Genomic DNA, 17223 nt, shown 5'->3' on the forward strand with positions numbered 1-17223 from the left:
AGGTACATAATTATGTGGTTAACTTTCAGCTTGTGAGTAATTCTGGAATGGCAACACGGGTGGTTTTTTTTTTTGGTTTTTTTTTTTTTTTTTCCAGGTTGTGAGTGGCTTCAGTGCTGGCATGTGGAGGAGAAGGTCTCCCATGGGTGCTGTCTTCAGTGACGCACAGTGGCCTGGGGTGGCTGCCACATCGTGGGGAGCTGGCAGACCCCGGGGACTTTCTCCAACCTTGTAGGAACATCCTTTTTTGGAGCAATTTTCCCTGTTCCTCAATTAGCTTGTAATTGGCCAACAAATCCGAGTGTTATTGGGACAGATGCACAGACCCACGTGAGCCTTCAGGCCAGGCCAGGTACCACGTTTGCACTGACAGCTAATTGCAAGCAATAATTTGAGACAGTCCCTGTTCCTTTCCTCTGCCTCTGCTGCTTGGGCTAGGAAGTGCTTCAGGCACCAGATGTTCTGCTCTTTTCTGCCATTACTTGTGGAAGACACTTCAGTAATTAAACAGGCACGAATAAAAGACTAAAATCATTATTGCTAGCTGAAACAGGGAATTGCTATGATTTTGTCAGTGCAAAAGTGCATGGACAACACTGGCTGAAAAATATTTCACTTGCCTGCAGAGATGCTCGAGCATTTGATATTTTTGGTCCACCTCTCCTACCTTTTATTTTTCTTTCTCCATGCTGATTGAGTTTTTTATGCTATTCCCAGATGCTGACCACAGTCAGACGGAGGCTTAGCCTCTTCCCACCTTTGCTAATGCTGTTTGAGAGACCCGGCATCCTTTGGGAAGTGGCTGGAAAATGGAACAAGCTGCCAGACGTTGAGGAGCCTCGCCAGCCTCTTGCAAACTCTTGCTTTGAATGCAAGTGTCTGAACCTTCGTTAAGCCACTACAAGTCCTGAGCGGTTCCTGCAACCCCAAAAACATCCGACATATTTGCTGTTACTGAAACACGGACGATTTTTGGAAAGGTGAGTGGACAGGGCACGGTTAATGAATTAGGTAAGCAGCCTAATTGCTTCTTTTGTATTGCTAAATTGTTGTTATGATCTAGAACAGCATCAGGACAAACTGTACCTAGGCTTGAACACTTCTGATTAATTGTATTTTGTTCTGGCATCAGAAATTCTCTCTGTGAAAAAAGACTCAAAGTAATTCTTGGCTCTCAACATTGTGCTGTGTTCAGTTCCTCGTGTTTTAATTGTTTTGAGTTTGTTAATGATCAGCAGCACCCAGCCACAAGTCCCAGTCACTCTAGATTTGGTGGCTGTCCACCTTAATATGCAAATGCAGTTTGCAATGGGGGCTTCAGGCAAACGCCAGACCCCCACCACCAGTTTTTTCAAACAATTCCTACACTAAAAGCAGGCAGCCTGGTCCGGGAGCCATCTGCCATCTGCACCCTTTTCAGCAATGCCAGATATTTCTGATCATCGTGACACACTTGAGAATAATCTTAGCAGGGCAGCATCCATTTCATGAATGGCAATAGCAGACCAATAAATTACACAATTCCTTTTAATTATAGGTTGAGAGGAAATTTCTCAGCTCATTGGGTAATGCTACCATCTTGCAACGCCCCTGGCTCGACCCAGGGCTCTTGAAGTGCTGGGCAGAGGGTTTCTAGAAAGGCTTGCTGGGGGGGTTGTTGTAAACATGTGGAGATACCTGCTCCAAGGATGGCACCTTGGGGCCAGATGGCAAAAAAGGGGTTTCTGCCCCACCACGGGTGCCTTTGCCTTAGGACTTTTTCTGCCCCACAGTTGTGCCCACAGCTGGCCCCGAGGGCTTGTGCAATGCAGCCCATGGGGTCTTGGTGGAGGGTTTTGGGTGTCCATCTCTGTGGGCAGGCTGCGTGGAGGAGAGCTGCCTGCACTCTAGAGGCCTAAGTAATAAAAAAAGTAATAAAATAAAAGTAATAAAAAAAGGAGGCCAGTAATAAATAGCCTCCTGCAATGTCAGCATTTAAAAAACTTTATTCTGTCTCTTTTCCTATGGAGTCCATAGGGACAATGCCTACCCCTGTGGCCTGTGCCTGGGCAGGGAAACTGCAGGGCTGTTAACACAAGGAGTCTTGTACTGTGATAACGCAGGTGAAAGAAAAATCGTGAACATGGAACCCTGATGATCTCCGAATTGTAATGGCTCATATATAGTCACAGGCTGATAGAGAGAGCACTGCACCCGTGTGAATGTACCCAGTTTATTTTAGCACCCACAGATAAGCTCATCAGAGGCACAGGACTCTCCAGGGGAGGGAGAGGAGACATTTTCTTTGAAGATTGCTAGGACACATGCAAAGCTTTCTGAACTCAGCACAAGATCAAGGACATGCGTGTGTGTAACATGCAGATAATGTCCTGATCACTTCATCTTTGAGGATACTTGATAAATTTGCTGCTGGCAATCCTGTGGTTTTCCATGGCAGGATCCCCCACTGATTTCATGACATCCAGATTCCCCACTGCTCCTGTGACATCCAGATCCACCACTGCTCCTGTGGCATCCAGATCCACCACTGCTCCCGTGGCATCCAGATCCACCACTGCTCCTGTGGCATCCAGATCCACCACTGCTCCCGTGGCATCCAGATCCACCACTGCTCCTGTGGCATCCAGATCCACCACAGCTCCCGTGGCATCCAGATCCACCACTGCTCCCATGGCATCCAGATCCACCACAGCTCCTGTGGCACCCTTCACTGCTGTGGCATGAGGATTGTTCTTGCTGGTGGCACTGGTCTTTGTCTTGCCGGGAGCACATCTTTGCAGACCTGCTGGGAAGACTATCATCTTTGAGTGGGTGCAAAGGCAAGAGACACTGTCACATCTGTCAGCTAGCAGTAATAAATGACTAGTGAGATGGGATTATATATCAAGAATAAATTCTCATTGTAAGCCAGGTTCTTGAAGAAAAGAGAAAAATGTGGAATGCACATCTGCCCGTAGCGGTCTCTGACCTGTACAGAAGTGCTCCGTGCTGTTTTCCTTTGAGCAAGTCTTTCCTTTCTCTCCTGTGTTTAGCAAATATATAAGATAAAAGTTAAAGCACTTGCTGATTAGTGAGAAGTGGTGGCAAGACAAAGTCCAGAGCTAGATCTGGAGACTCCTGACTGAACCAGCAAATTTTAATTTTTCCTAGTTGCTTTCTATTATTTATGTATAGACATGAATGGAGAAGACAACCTAGGCAGAAGGACAGAGCAACTGTGACCAGACCCAGTGACAGAGAGGAGATGTGTAGGAGAAGCGGTCAAGACCTCAGGGTCAGGGCAAAGCTGACGATCATTAAAAGCGCAAAAGTTTGATCCAGCCGAACTTACCCTGTTCAGCAGAAATTCAAGAGGAGATGTGAAGCTGAGACAATGAGGAGAAATCGGGTGCCAGATCTTTTATAGTGTTTTTCCTCCGGAAACAAGACGAGTTCCTACCAGAGGGACTTGCTTGTTCACCACCCCGAGCACTTTGCTAATTGGAGAGTTTTTACACTGCTGTTTTGACTCATGGTATTCTGAGCAGATCAATATCCCACCTTTGGGATCACCATTCCTCTCGTTACTCCATAAAAATGTTAATTGCCCACCACGCCTGGTGTGGTTCACATGCAGGGAGGGGGAGGTTTCTGGATGGTCTTGCTGCCTTTGACAAAAGCATTTCCCTGCTTCTTGTGTCTAATGCAAAGCAGCTGTGAGCCCAAGTAGGCAATGCAAAAATGGTAGTGGGTGGGAAGGTGGGATAGGGAGGTGGGCTGATGACTGGATTCCAAAGGGATCCAGAAAATAAAAAGGTCTTGAAAGAGAACAAATAAGACCATGGTGGTGTGTAGGAAAATGAGTGTGTTTGGGCAGCTTGGGAAAAAAATCTAGGTTATGAGTGGGCGAAGGAGGCAAAGGGAATTAAGGATGCAGGTATGAGCACATGATGGGGCGGCAGAAGGTGAGCACAGAGACCAGGGCTGGTCTATGTGGGGGGTGCCCTAAAAACAAGGAGTGTGATCATCCTCCGCTGAGCCCTGGGGGCCAGCACTGGCCACACACCCCTGCTGGGATGATGGGGCTTGGCCATGGTGGGTTACGAAAAGAATTGAGTTGCCTCCAGGCTCTAAAGCTGTCACTGAGTTTTGGGTTTGAGATTTAGAGGTGGGAGATGGTGATATGAGACTTTGAAGCAAAATCCTGCTGGATGTGTCCGGTTGGGACGACAGGAGCAGGCAAACGCAGGTGGTGGGACATGGCTGGGGTGTAACATCAAAGAGAAACCTATTTCTGAGTAAAACAACACTAAGAGGAGTGTTGCAGTATTTCAAGTCAGCCCTTTCTTTGCTCAAAGAGAGACTTTTAAGCCAAACAGAAGGAATTTTAAACCCTAGAGGAGACAGAGAGAATCCAGGTAGGAGCCTCAGAAGGAGAAAAGGTCTCCAGCAGTGTCCCATTCCCACGATATCTGTTCCAAATATCTGCTGTTATCTTTATTACACTATGATTGCAGAAAAAAGTAGGGGGGAAAGTCTTGTGGCTCTTAGAGCTTTCCTCCCTCTGTCCTTCCATCCTCACCTGCACGCTGAGGACGGCATCAGGGCCTGTGTCTCCATTGATTTAATGCTGTGCTTTGGGGAGAAAAGTGTCTTTCCGCCTACTGAGCACACCAGGCCTGATCTCATCCAGGACTCTAGAGGCCACTGTAATATTAATAATAGCACAGATCGAATTAAAATAAAATAGAGTCAAATAAATTCTTTGCTAACCAATGGAGCTGAATCACTTGAACGAATTGATATGTGAGGAAATCAGAATGTGTCTGGGGTTATTTCACAAACGTGAATGAAGAATGAAAATTCTTGTGAAACTATTATTCACGATACACTAATCACACCCCAGATCACGTGGATGGTGACAAACATGTTTATAATTTCTCTCAGTGATAGAGACGTTCACCTGAGCATGGTCTGGTGGGGAGGATGCTCATGCACGTCGGAGACCTGGACCCATGTATAAGACTGGACTGTACTGACCCTACATCTGGTCTCTGAGCTCCATGTATCTCCTACAAAGCTCCTTGCCTTTGGGAGAGGCTTCCTTGCACCCCTTGATCCTGTTCTGAGTGGGTGGTTATTTTCCTCTTCGGGTAATTTATTGGTTTTATGGAAGGAATTTTTGCAGTTGTCCTAATACAAATCTCAGGAGATGGTTTGTTCCCCAGTTTGTATCATGGATTTGGGGTGGCTTATACATGGTCATGATTCTTCCATATCTCAGTTATTGGTTTTCTGTTTACAAAGGGGATAAATGAAGCACAGAAGAAAGCCAAGATCTTAGAAGGATCTGAGGGACACCGCAGGTACAAGTTCAAACCTCCAAATCCTTGCAAAGTGGTTGAAACACAAAGATTTCTCTTTTGTTTCAGACAGGGATTGATCATGTGAAATCCCTCTCAATAGAGGTTAGACAAATCTACTTCAAAACAGCTTAAGCAAAACAACTTCTGCCCTGGTGCGTGGGAAGCAGGAGCTGCCCTCTTGAGGTCTACTCCATCCCTGTTTTCCACAGCCCAGCAAGCTCCAGAAGTATCTGAAGGTGGATTTGGATGCCTTTGCCCACTCCCCATCCTTAGCTGTCATAGTTTGCCGGCACTTTCCTTTCCACGGAGGTCCCCGAGGCTTGCACAAGTGGTGTTGCATGCACTGGGGCAGCTGTGCCATTGCAATGGGGTGGGCATTTGGGCTGCCCCCAGGCTGGGCCACCCCACCAAGCCATGCCTGGGATGGGGACCGTGTGCTCTGCAGTGCACGCTGGCATTAGCCTCTGCACACGTGTGAGGAAGAGGTTGGCAAGGAAGGCTCACTGCGGTGTCAGGGCAGAGCACGTCAGCAGCTCCCGTGTGTCCACTTATAAAAATTCCATCCCAGGAAGGTACACCCTGTGCCTGTTCTTACTTTTTTTCCTTATCCAAACGGTGCTGCAGGAGCAATCTCCACCATTAATGCTGTGAAGCAGCTGATTCTGCGATGTGTCACATCCTGCAGGCTGGGCCAGGCAGGACACCAGGAGATGGAGACGATGGAGGACCTCACCTGGGCTGGGTGAGGTGCGAGGAGCCACTGGGAACACGATGCTGTGAGTCACTGGATCCAGATCCCTGCTTTGCTGCAACAGTCCGCCCAGGTGAACCCTCTTCTAACCCTACCAGGCCATAATTCACGAGGAGTTGGGGGCCTTTTACCCTGTTAGAGACAGTAGGTCCAGCCAAGTGCCCACCTGACATCTACAAACCCATTCCTAATTTCCATTTGACATGCATTCCTGGCCAGATGATCCCCATTTCTCCCTGGGTCAAAGCCTTCAGGCTGAGAGATCTCACCCCTCCTTGGTCTTTCTCAACATCTTTATCTCTCAGCCACCAGCACAGCACTGAGCATCACTATCAGCTGCTGAAGACACGTAGGTCCTGCAGGAGCTGCCTCCCTTGGGGTGAGACAAGTTCTGTCATGCCTGTGTTCTCTGAAGGTCTCATGGACCATGGGCCAAAGCATTTCTCTTCTACCAGCTTCAGCATCTCCTCTTGCTCTGCACTAGCCATGCCATTCCCATTCCTGAACCCTCCTCCTGACTTTTTTTCTTGGGGATTTTTCTGGAGGCTCATGATACGAGTCGAACTGTACCCATTGCCTCATCAGTGAATGAAATGACGCGCCAAGCAGACCCACTCATTTTTACCTCTCTGATGAAATGTGTGGATTTTCTTTTTACCTTAGTAAATTAGTATTTAATTGCTGGGTTGCATAAATAGTCTGTGATGAAAACTGTTAGTTACTTCTCCACAAGGAACTTGTCTAGAGTAGGAATAAATCAGGTTGAATCAACCAGGAACCTTGATGTGAGGGTGAACGGGGGTGCTGCAGGCACCAGCTTTGCCAACAAGGAGGAACAGAAACAATTCAAAGGGATGAAGCAGAAACGGCTGATGCAAGGGGGTTATGAACTGTAGCTTTTTATTGCCTCCATGTCTGCTGTGAAATAAGGAGGTGAACAGTGCTTAATATTTCACAGACAGTGGGTTACACCTTCAAAGCATGTTACAAGCAAAATGACAGGAAAAGTAGGGATCCCTGAGCAACATGGGACATGCTGCCCATCAGGACAGTGTTGCAAGAGTGAGAAGTTTCCCCCATTCATCCCCACTCCTCATGTCCTCTATTTTATCTTCTGAGCTGGCACTTTGCAGACCTGCTTTTGCTGCTGGCTTGGGATGCACTTTGCCACAGGCACGCAGCCCTGCTGCACCGGTGGGGGACAGGTCTGCACTGGGCAGCACTGGGGGACGCACTGTGCGGGCTTGCTGTAGCAGGGCTTCCCCCCCTGGCACCCTGATCCATGGCACCTCTCGGAGCAGACCGACCTCCCGTAGCTGTGGCACCCCCCTGATGACCCGTAGCTGTATGTGGGTCTCCTGACGCAGCTCGAACCACCTCCGTGGCACGAACCCGAGGACCCATGGCACCTCTCAGAGCAAACTGACCTCCCGTAGCTGTGGCATCCCCCCGATGACCCATAGCTGTACGTGGGCCTCCTGGCACAGCTCGACCCCCCTCCTCCGTGGCACGAATCAGCTGCAGCATAGCCGTGGCATCTCTCGGAGCAGACTGGCTGTCGATAGCCATAATGACGGTAGTTGTGCCCTCTCATGCCTTCAATGCCTTCACCGTCGCACCCCGAGGAGCAGGTGTTGTAGCCGTAGCGGAAGGGTGTGCGCCGGGTGTCCAGCCAGGACCCCGAGGGGTCATACCAGGTTGAGTTCAAGTTGAAGTATGATTCTCTTCCAGAAGAGTATATCATGTTTAGGCTGTAGGGAAAAACCTGAAAAACACATGGCCAGACAGGCTTGCATTTCCATCTCCTCTTTTTCATTTAATTTCTCATAAAGTTGCTTTAGTGACCCACACACAGGTCAACCTCGCTTATCCTGAAAGCCTGGAACTAAAGGAAATCCTTGCAGTTGCCCAATAATGGTCGGATTATGTCCAAACTGTCTTTCTGACCTTAACCTTGATTTTTTTTTCCTCCAAGCTCAGAAGCAACCACAAGGCACTGCAACATATAGTGGCATGGCTGTAAATCCCACCCCAATTCCCCCAGTCAGCTTCTTTCTTGGCTTATCCCATTGCCCTCTAGCCCTTGTGTGGTCTGAAGGAAAGTGCAAGCATGCCAGGTCTGTGACATCCTGAATCCAGACACCCATCCAGAAATGAACCCGTCTGCTCCGGGATGTGTCTTACCCAATTCACAGGGGAAGGCAGACGCTGACCAGGGGAGCAGATTGTGAGAGGCCAAGGGACGGAGGCCTTTTATATGGTCCCAAGTCTTCCCCTTGTAAATGAAACACGCTGCAGGAACGAGGACTAAAATTGTTTATTGGCAAAACATCTCCTCCATTTGGATGCTGTTCCCAGTGCTTGGCATGTTCTGCTTGACTCATGATTCCTGATAAGCATCTCTTAATTATAATGTAGTTACCAAGAGGTGCACATAAAGGACTCCCATCATTTAAGCCACACATCGGCTGTGTGAGGCAGGTAATAATGTACTTATTCACCATCTCCACAGGACCGAGACACTTACAGGGTGACCTGTGAGTCAGGAGCCATGATGTGCACAGTGCTAATGTCCTGGCCTTCCCCTTCTGCTATCCATGAGGAGCGTTCCCAGGTGCCTGAAACACCATCAGGTGACTGGAAAGAGCCAGCTCAGAGTCACGAAATTGTGCTGACGGGTTTCGGTGATGAAGACGCTGGCTCTGTGGACAGTGGAGTGTGATGGATGGTACTACCTCAACCTCTGCAATGCTTTTGGCAGCTAGTGGAGGTATGGACTGGGTGGGTAAACTACCTGGTGGGTGAAAAACTGGCTGTTTTTCATCCTGCTGGTGCTGTTTAACATCTTCATTAATGTCCTGAATAATGGGGTGGACTTGGCAAATCTACAGGTGGCACTGAATTGGGGTGAGTGTGGAGACTGATGGTGAGCGGCGTTCCTCAGGGGTCTGTACTGGGACTGGTGCTGTTCAGCACCTTTGTTGGTGATATGGACAGTGGGACCGAGTGCACCTTCAGCAGATTTGCTGGTGACACCAAGCTGTGTGCTGTGGTTGACATGCTGAAGGGATGGGATGCCATCCAGAGGGACCTTGACAGGCTTGAGAGGTGGGCCTGTGCAAACCTCATGAATTTGAGCAAGACCAAGTGCAAGGTCCTGCATGCAAGCTGGGGCAATCCCAAGGACAAATACAGGCTAGGCAGGGAACAGATTGACAGCAGCCCTGAGGAGAAAGGCTTGGGGATGTTGATGGATGAGAAGTTCAACATGGCCCGACAATGTACACTGGCAGCCCAAAAGCCAACCGAACACTGGGCTGTATCACCAGCAGCATGACCAGTGGGTCGAGGAAGGGGATTCTCCCCCTCTGCTTCACTCTGGTGAGACCCCACCTGCAACACTGCATCCAGTTCTGGGGCCTCCAACATAAGAAGAACATGGAGCTGTTGGAGTGAGTCCAGAGGAGGCCAGGAAGATGATCCAAGGGCTGGAGCACCTCTGCTGTGGAGACAGGCTGAAAGAGCTGGGGTTGTTCAGCCTGGAGAAGAGAAGGCTCCAGGGAGACATTACAGCAGCTTCCAGTACTTAATGGGGCTGACAAGAAAGCTGGAGAGGGGCTTTGTACAAAGGCATGGGGTGATAGAACAAGGGGGAATGGCTTTACACTGAAATAGGGGAGACTTATATTAGATATTAGGAAGAAATACTTCCCTGTGAGGGAGGAGCACGTTGCCCAGAGCAGCTGTGGGTGCTCCATCCCTGGAAGTGTCCCAGGCCAGTTTGGATGGGGCTTGGAGCAACCTGGGTTGGTGGAAGGTGTCCCTGCCTGTGGCAGGGGGGTGGAACTGGATCATCTTTAAGGCCCCTTCCAACCTAAACCTTTCTACAATCCTATGGTTCTATGAAATTGCTGTAGGATGGGATGCGGGCAGGCTGGAAACTGCTCCTGCAGCTGGAATAGACTAACTGGGATGGCAGGGCCGGGGCAGCTGGTGAAAAGCAGCTTGGCAGGAAAGGTGGACCAAAGCTGATCAGCAAGCACTGCTGTGAGGGCTAGCTGGCCCTTGGTCTGTGGGGTCTGAGCCAGCTTTTTGGGCACCGCACTGGGACGGTGCCTGGGAACTGGCTTCAGTGAGAAGAGGCTGGGAAGAAAATAGCTAATAAAATAAGAGATTTCGGAAGTTAAAGTTCCTATGCAAGTGGTTTTTCATTTGGTTAAAATTAGAGGTGAGAAAAATGAATTGTGGTTTTCTGCATTAAGAAAACAAGAATGAATTTCATTTTTCTTTCTTGTTTTCTTTGGTGGTTGCTAGTGGCTGTGCAGACACGCGGGGGCTGTGCTTAGGCAGTACAAAGAAACAAAAATATATATTTTAATGCACCTAGTGGAAGGCTTTTCTGGCAAAGTGAGAGAGATACAACACATTACCAGCATGCCTGCAAGAGCCGGGCAGCGGGGAGATGCAGAGGTAGAGCCTGGCTTGCATCCTCCTGCAGGGAGTGAAAAGGCATTCCTGGCATGCACAGACACAGCTCACGTGCTGGGGCACATGCTTATTATCATGATTAACATTTATATGATGGATGGCCTCCCCGGTGCAGTGTTATGATCTAGCTAATGAAGGTGATGGCACGCAATACAGAGCAAACTGTTTGTACCTAGATCTGGACCATAGTGAAGTCCATCCATCAGTTCTGCGGAGGGTGACCACAGTGGGGAGGATTTTACAGCGTGCAGATGGAGTTCAGCCAGATGGAACTGCTGCAGCCGGAGCTGAAATCTTCACGTGTGAACTTGGAATTTTGATTTTAGATTTACAAGTTTCCCTGTGAGAATTTCCATGACTTTTTAACAGCCTCTCATTATAGAGCTGGTAATATTTTTGGGGGTAAAAAAAGAGAAGTGAGTGTCAGCTAAATTTTTTCAACTTTATTCTTGAATACACGGGGAGAAAATAAAATTGCTGGAGTCCTTGATGCTCCTGCAGTCGCAGTGTGTACTTTTTTACCCAGTACAGTCCTGTCTCTGTTTTCAAACGACCTTGAAATCACAGTCTGCTAAAATTGGAGAAGGTGACTCTGTGACAGGCTGCTTCCCCGTCCTCGCTCAGGCTCCTTCCATTCGATTTCTCCATCCCCAGGCTGCTCACCTTCTCAGAAGAGTGAAGAAACATCTGCTCTACCCTGAGGAAGAGCGAAGTGGGGTCTGGATGATTAAAGCTTATTCCCTGGTGGGAGAGGACCTTGGGAATTTAAAGTGTCAGTGCTGGGGGGGAGCAGGGGGCTGTGGACCCTGAATCCAGTGTGCAAAGAGCAGCAATGAGCCATCAGCCGCGGTGGCATCGCATCGCGCCGAAAGCGGAGGTAAGAGCATCAGCAGTTTGGGCGAGGAACGAAGCATCCCTCATGCGGTGTGTGGGCACGTGCTGGGGAGGTGTCCTAGAGCCTCGCTGGGCCCCGTGCTCATTTCTTCTGCAGACAGGGTGGCAAGAGAGGAACCTGTTTTTGCTGGTGCTGGCCGGGATGCAGGGGCACGGCGGCTGGGCGGCAGTGCTGGATGGGTGGGTGGCAGTGCTGGATGGGTGGACGGCAGTGCTGGATGCAGGGACAGCGATGCTGCAGCGGCCGGGGATGCACTATCACGGGGGGACAAGCATCCTCCACGGGGCACTGCTCCACTCGCCGCCGGGGCTTGCTGCAGCACTCCGGCTCCTCGCAGTGCAGGGGTGGGCGGTACTGCTGCAGCGGCCGGCGATGGATTTTCATGGGTGGGGGGCAGACGGGCTGCACGTGGCTCACCTCCACCCGCCGCCGGGGCTTCCCGAAATTACAGCTTTGCTGTGGTGGGCAGCAGCTCTGGGGTGGGCATGGCTCCATGGGCTGGCAGCCTTGCGGTTGGCTCTGGCAGGACCCCTCAATGTCGCGGCTGAGGCTGCCGGGGTCATGGCATGGGGGCACATCTGTGGTGCCCATGGGACTTTCGTGGCAGCACCCTGTGGAACCGTGCCATGTCCAGCCCTTCTCGCCACAGACCGAGCTGTCGTAGCACAAATCCTGATAGCTGTTGCCTTTATGGTAGTGCATCCTGTGGCAGAGATGGCCAAGCGCTTGGGGATAAGCAGTCTGGGAAAAAGAAAAAACACCCACCGACTTCTTTCTTTTCTGCTGTTTCTATGAAAAAAAAAAGAGGAATCGAAGACAGCTGAGAGAATCCAACTCACCCTGTGATCTGTGACAGACAGGCTGAGCAGGGAGCGTGAATCCTGAGGACAGAGCTGGGGCTGAAAGCTTTTATACATGGCCGAGCTCTCTTGGAAATGAGGCATGCCATGGGAATTAATAGCTGAGCCGTGAGTGCCACTTCTGTATGTATATTTTTTTCTGGCACTTGCTATTGGATTAATCAGCTGCAATTAGCATCTGCCTTGATGTAACGTCGGCTTAGCTCTTTGCATATGCAGTGGCCATTATCTAATTAGTTCTCCCATAGGTCGTGTTCAAATACGCTGTTACCTAATGTTAGTCAGATGCGATTCTGGGATAAGGATACCTGGAATACCGTAATGCTGAGTGATGTGCCCAAAAGGAGTCTTTCGTGGTAGTGGGAAAACCTCAAAAAAGCCCACAGGTACCGGTGCCCGGTCCCCATCTTCAGGTGCCCAATGGCTCATGCCTTGAAACAGGGTGTTGGTGCAGAGATATTGATTTTTCACGGACCTGAAAGAAAACAGAGAAAAATCTATCACTGAAAACAAGCAAGGTTCCTGCCAGAATAAAGAGCAATTTAAAAAAAAAAAAAAGGAAAAAAATTGGAAAAACAGTGAAATTCCATTTTCAATGAGAAGTGATTGATTTTTCAACTCTGTTTCAGCTTAACACCACCCTGACCAACCCTAAACCAGGAATCATGTTCGTGGTGTGCTCCATGGAGTTGAGGTTTTTCCCCAAACTGCTTTCTGGGCATTTTACCCACAGCTGGAAATCCAGCCTGATGCTCAGCTGACGTGAGATGATTTTACTGCCTTGTTGAAAAATACGGGAAGTTTTCCAGCTGGCTTTGCGGATGGGGCTGCAGGTTGGACCTTGTTTGTCAGGGAAGGTCTGTGATACCCAGACATGATGCTCATCACCTGCCAGAGCACAGAGAAACCTGCCAGCTGGAGAGATGGTGAGGGAAGCAAGGGTGACATCAGGATTATGATGAATGGCAGATGTTGTTGCCCTGTGTGTGGCATGGATGACTGGAAGGCATGAGCTCTGAATACAGGCTCCCTATGGACACAGCACGCTGGGCTGGACCACGTCAGGCTGTGGATGGGATGTATATTCCCCTATTTAAATGAATTAACTCTCTTCCAAGTGAGGCGCATCTTGGTCAAGTGAGTGGCTACAACACCGAAAGCCCTTTTATGCGCTGCACATCTGGAACAAGGACACTACAAAGGGATGCTGACCTCAGAAACCAACAATGTCAAGCTTTGTCAAGCACCATATCGACCTTTCTGACATCTCTGCTTTGACTCATTTTCCATGCAGCTGCTCCACTTTGCATTTCTGTGGACGATCAAGGCATTTTTTTAAGTACCAGCAAAGTATCTCTGCCAGCAGCCCCGGGGCTGTCCAGTGCAAAAGGTATTTCCTTGTGCTCGCTCCACAGTAGATTGTCTCTAAGAGATGCTCAGAGGTTTGTCCGGTGGTGTTCAGGTTTGAATCACAGGGAAAAGCATGTGCAGAATTCAGGGGTGTGACTCCAGGGCGCATGCTTGGACCTGACAGTTTTGCTACTGCTGAGATAATTTGTTCTTCAGCTACAGGAAAAATGCAAATTGCCTTGCAGGAAGCCACAGGGCTTGCATGTAAGGATGGAAAAACCCTTGGTATCTGTTAAGGGCCAACAGGGATTTTAGATTTATAGCCCTTTACCCCAGTCTCAGGATTATGCTGGTTTTGGATTTTTTTCATCTTAGAAGAGATGTTTTGGAGTCAGTTCCCTTCCCCAGGATATTACAAATCATGAAGTGCAAATACTTAATTTCTGAATCTCCTCTCTTAAAATTTGCCACATTTTACTAGAATTCCAGGTGAAATTAGATAGTATTTCTGAAACCTTCAGGCTAGACTTACATATCCACATCTTTCAATGACTCCCTCTCTCCCTGCACCATGCAGACCATGCTTGCTGGTCTATTTAACCTTATAGACAAGATACCCAGCCTTTTAAGAAGCTTGCTTTAAAGCTCAGCAAATTTGCTGGAAAGATTTCCCTTAACAAAGACAACCTGTAGCTCTGGCTTTAGGACCATACAGATGCTTTGATTGCAGACTGTGTATCTTCATGGTCATAAAGCAGAGGAAAGACAGCATGAAACTGCATGGCCAGGAGGATACTCGTGTAGCTTAGGTAACGAACTGTCACTAGCAAACGCTATTTTTCCCCAGATGAGAGACTAATCCAAGAAGTTTACTGCGTATGCTGTGCTGCTGTCATCAGGAGCATGAGAAACAGTTGAAAATATAATTATATTCAGAAACTAAGCAACTGCTAAAAAAGTCCCAGACCAGAGCTATAGTTCAAAAGATAAATGAATAAATATATACCAGAAGTTTGCAGTGTCATAACTTATCCATTTTATTGTCTTTTGTGACTAATTGGAGATTAAAGCAAGAAAAGGGAGTATGATACATCAGCAGCATTAAACATCCCACACCCCAAGAAGAAAATTAACAGCAGGACTAGTGCTTACAGAGGAAAATTGCACTGATCAGTGGGTAGCAATTTCAAAGCACGTTACAAACATTTGGTGATTAAAGACAGATAAAGAAGAGATCTACAGTCTCTAAGCAAAGGAGGAAGAGCATTTAGGGCAGTATCCGTATCCATGTCCAACACCGAATGAGCCAGCAGGGAAGCAGCAGGCAGTGCAGCCCTGCCTGCCCTTCACTGAGTGGGTTTAGTTGCCACCACAGCAGCCGCTGCCACTGCCACCGCAGCAGCCTCCATTGTTATTCCTCATGACGTAGCAGCAGGTCTGCATGGGCATGCAGCAGGTGGTGGGGCAGCAGCACTGCATGGGCGAGCAGCACATTGGTGTCTTGCAGCACTTAGGGCTGCTGTAGCAGCACACAGAGTAGTTACTTCCACCGCAGCATCCACAACCTCCGTTGGGCATGTTGTTGGTAGTAGTGTAGGCAAAGCTGGAAGGAACAGAGAGAGTCTGTGACTGGGAGCAGGATATTTGGAAATACAGAATTAATTCAAAGCTCGGTTTATGCTAAATTCTGAGATTCAAGGAGCTGAAACTGAGTGCTGTCTTGTTTGTAGCAAATCTTGCTCATAACTCTGTCTTCTTCCTGCAATGTGGATGCCCACCTATTCGTACCAGGCTGTTCCGAATGTCTTAGCAAGAATCACACAGCACAGCGCACACAGCCCTTGTTCTGAGCCGTCCTGAGCCGCCCTCCGTCCCCTCGGTCTGCATGGCCCTGCTGACACTCCTGTAGCCTCTCCATCCTTCAATGCTTCTAGCTCATCCCCGTGATTCCTAGTACACAGCTCATAGAAGCCCAGCTTCAAATCCCAGCCCAGCTACCCAGTTGTATCTGGATCCTGTTATAAGACATCCATCGCATTTTTCTTTTTTGAAAAGGAAGGAAGGTTTAGATGTTCTCACTTACCCTGTTGAAGAGTGAGGAGAGTTGAAGGGAAGAGAAGACGAGCGAATGAAGTGAGCTGGGCCAGGAGACCTTTTATAGTCCTCAGCACCTGCCTCCTGGAAGTGAGACAGCCATTGACCATTTGAACTTCCCTGTTTACTAACCCAAACCCATACTTTTTAGTTATACGTGTCTTCTGGTATTTACTCTTTGCCTTATTATTTGTGATAACTACCTTTGTTTTGCCTCATAATTGTTTAGCCTGCAGATAATCAAAGGGCTTCTATGAATACTAATGAATTTATCCTCTCTGCAGCTTTGCAAGGGAGCCAAAAAATGCATCCTTGTATCTGTTTGACGAATGCAAACAGTGACGGCCAAAGATGCTAAGGGACTTACTCAGCAGGGGCTGGTGCTGAATCAGTATGAGAGCCAAAACTGAACCCCTGGGTTGTGTCTTTCAGGCACATGATAGGTTGCTTCATCGGACTGGTGTTTGAAACAAACATTTGGAAAATTTCATGAAAATAGGTATGTTTGTTCCTGGTCATAGGACATGCATGTGAAGAGGGAGCAAGAAGACCATGTGTTTGGCATGTGTTGGGAGTCATGCTGGCTCTGGGGTCTCAGTCACCTGCATGTGACTCCATGCAAGATCATTGTGTCCTCATGCATGCTAAGAGCATCTTTGAGATGCCAAAGCCATCTTTGTGTTTTTGCTTGCCTAAACTTGTGTAAATTCTCCAGTCTGGGGGGGTTTGGGTTTGCATGTGGGCATTACTAGCACAAGAGCGCTTCAGTCCCTGCTCTGCTTTGCTGGGGCTGCTTTCCTAGAAACATTTTTGAAAACTCTGAATTGAATTTTCGCTTTGGAATATTTTTCATTTTAATTAAAAGGTCCAGGGGCAGCACTGCCTTTGCAAATGGCAAGGCAAGGAGCCATGGCTCTGGGACTGGGCATGGTGCACTGCAAGTCAACATGTCGCTGCGCAACCTTCCCTTGCATCCAGCTGGATCCCCCTTGTGTGCCGGAGCCCTGGCACCAAGCAAGTCCACCTGCCCGGCTCCTCAGCAGGCAAGGAGGGATGTTTAGAGTTGGAGGTTGTACAGGACTCTGTGGGTGTTTGAAGTTGTAAATGAAGTTGCCCAACATGGACCGAGAGGTGGAGAAGAAGATGAAGGTGGAAGAGTTGTGACAAACACAGAAAACTGGTCCTAACTGGAGTCATGGAGCTAAGTGGGAAGCAGGGACGCAGAAGTGATGCAGGAAGAGACATTGCTGAGGTGGAACCATTTTCTGGGAGGGAGAGAGGATGGGGGAAAGGTCAAGGTAAGGCAGAGCCTTGGGCAACTGAGCCAGGGTGGATGAATGCTTGTTTAACGCCAGCCACTGCCTCCAATGCGCTTTGCTGTGGGGCTGAATGCTGGCAAGAACACAGGGTATTTGGGAGGAATTTTTTCCACGGCTTAAA

General features: G+C 48.7%; 3 protein-coding genes across 3 annotated transcripts; all 3 read right to left on the bottom strand.

Annotated features, from left to right (window-relative positions):
- Nucleotides 1–2373: 2373 nt before the first annotated feature.
- On the bottom strand, nucleotides 2374–2772 carry LOC119159269 (sericin-1-like). The gene has a single exon (XM_037411945.1). The coding sequence runs from the start codon at nucleotides 2770–2772 to the stop codon at nucleotides 2374–2376; it is 399 nt and encodes a 132-aa protein (XP_037267842.1).
- A 4426-nt stretch (nucleotides 2773–7198) lies between these two features.
- Nucleotides 7199–7840, bottom strand: LOC119159119 (keratin-associated protein 5-1-like). Its single transcript, XM_037411646.1, has one exon. It carries the CDS (start codon nucleotides 7838–7840, stop codon nucleotides 7199–7201), a length of 642 nt encoding a protein of 213 aa, XP_037267543.1.
- Nucleotides 7841–11560: 3720 nt separating this feature from the next.
- On the bottom strand, nucleotides 11561–12181 carry LOC119140147 (keratinocyte proline-rich protein-like). The gene has a single exon (XM_037371229.1). It carries the CDS (start codon nucleotides 12179–12181, stop codon nucleotides 11561–11563), a length of 621 nt encoding a protein of 206 aa, XP_037227126.1.
- Nucleotides 12182–17223: the final 5042 nt, after the last annotated feature.

Source organism: Falco rusticolus, chromosome 19 (genome assembly GCF_015220075.1).
Source record: "Falco rusticolus isolate bFalRus1 chromosome 19, bFalRus1.pri, whole genome shotgun sequence".
In the NCBI taxonomy this organism is placed as follows: Eukaryota; Metazoa; Chordata; class Aves; order Falconiformes; family Falconidae; genus Falco; species Falco rusticolus.

What these genes read in the sequence shown, in the direction of transcription:
- LOC119159269 (XM_037411945.1), bottom strand. Translation starts at nt 2,772, where the DNA reads ATGTGCTCCCGGCAAGACAAAGACCAGTGCCACCAGCAAGAACAATCC.
- LOC119159119 (XM_037411646.1), bottom strand. Translation starts at nt 7,840, where the DNA reads ATGATATACTCTTCTGGAAGAGAATCATACTTCAACTTGAACTCAACC.
- LOC119140147 (XM_037371229.1), bottom strand. Translation starts at nt 12,181, where the DNA reads ATGCACTACCATAAAGGCAACAGCTATCAGGATTTGTGCTACGACAGC.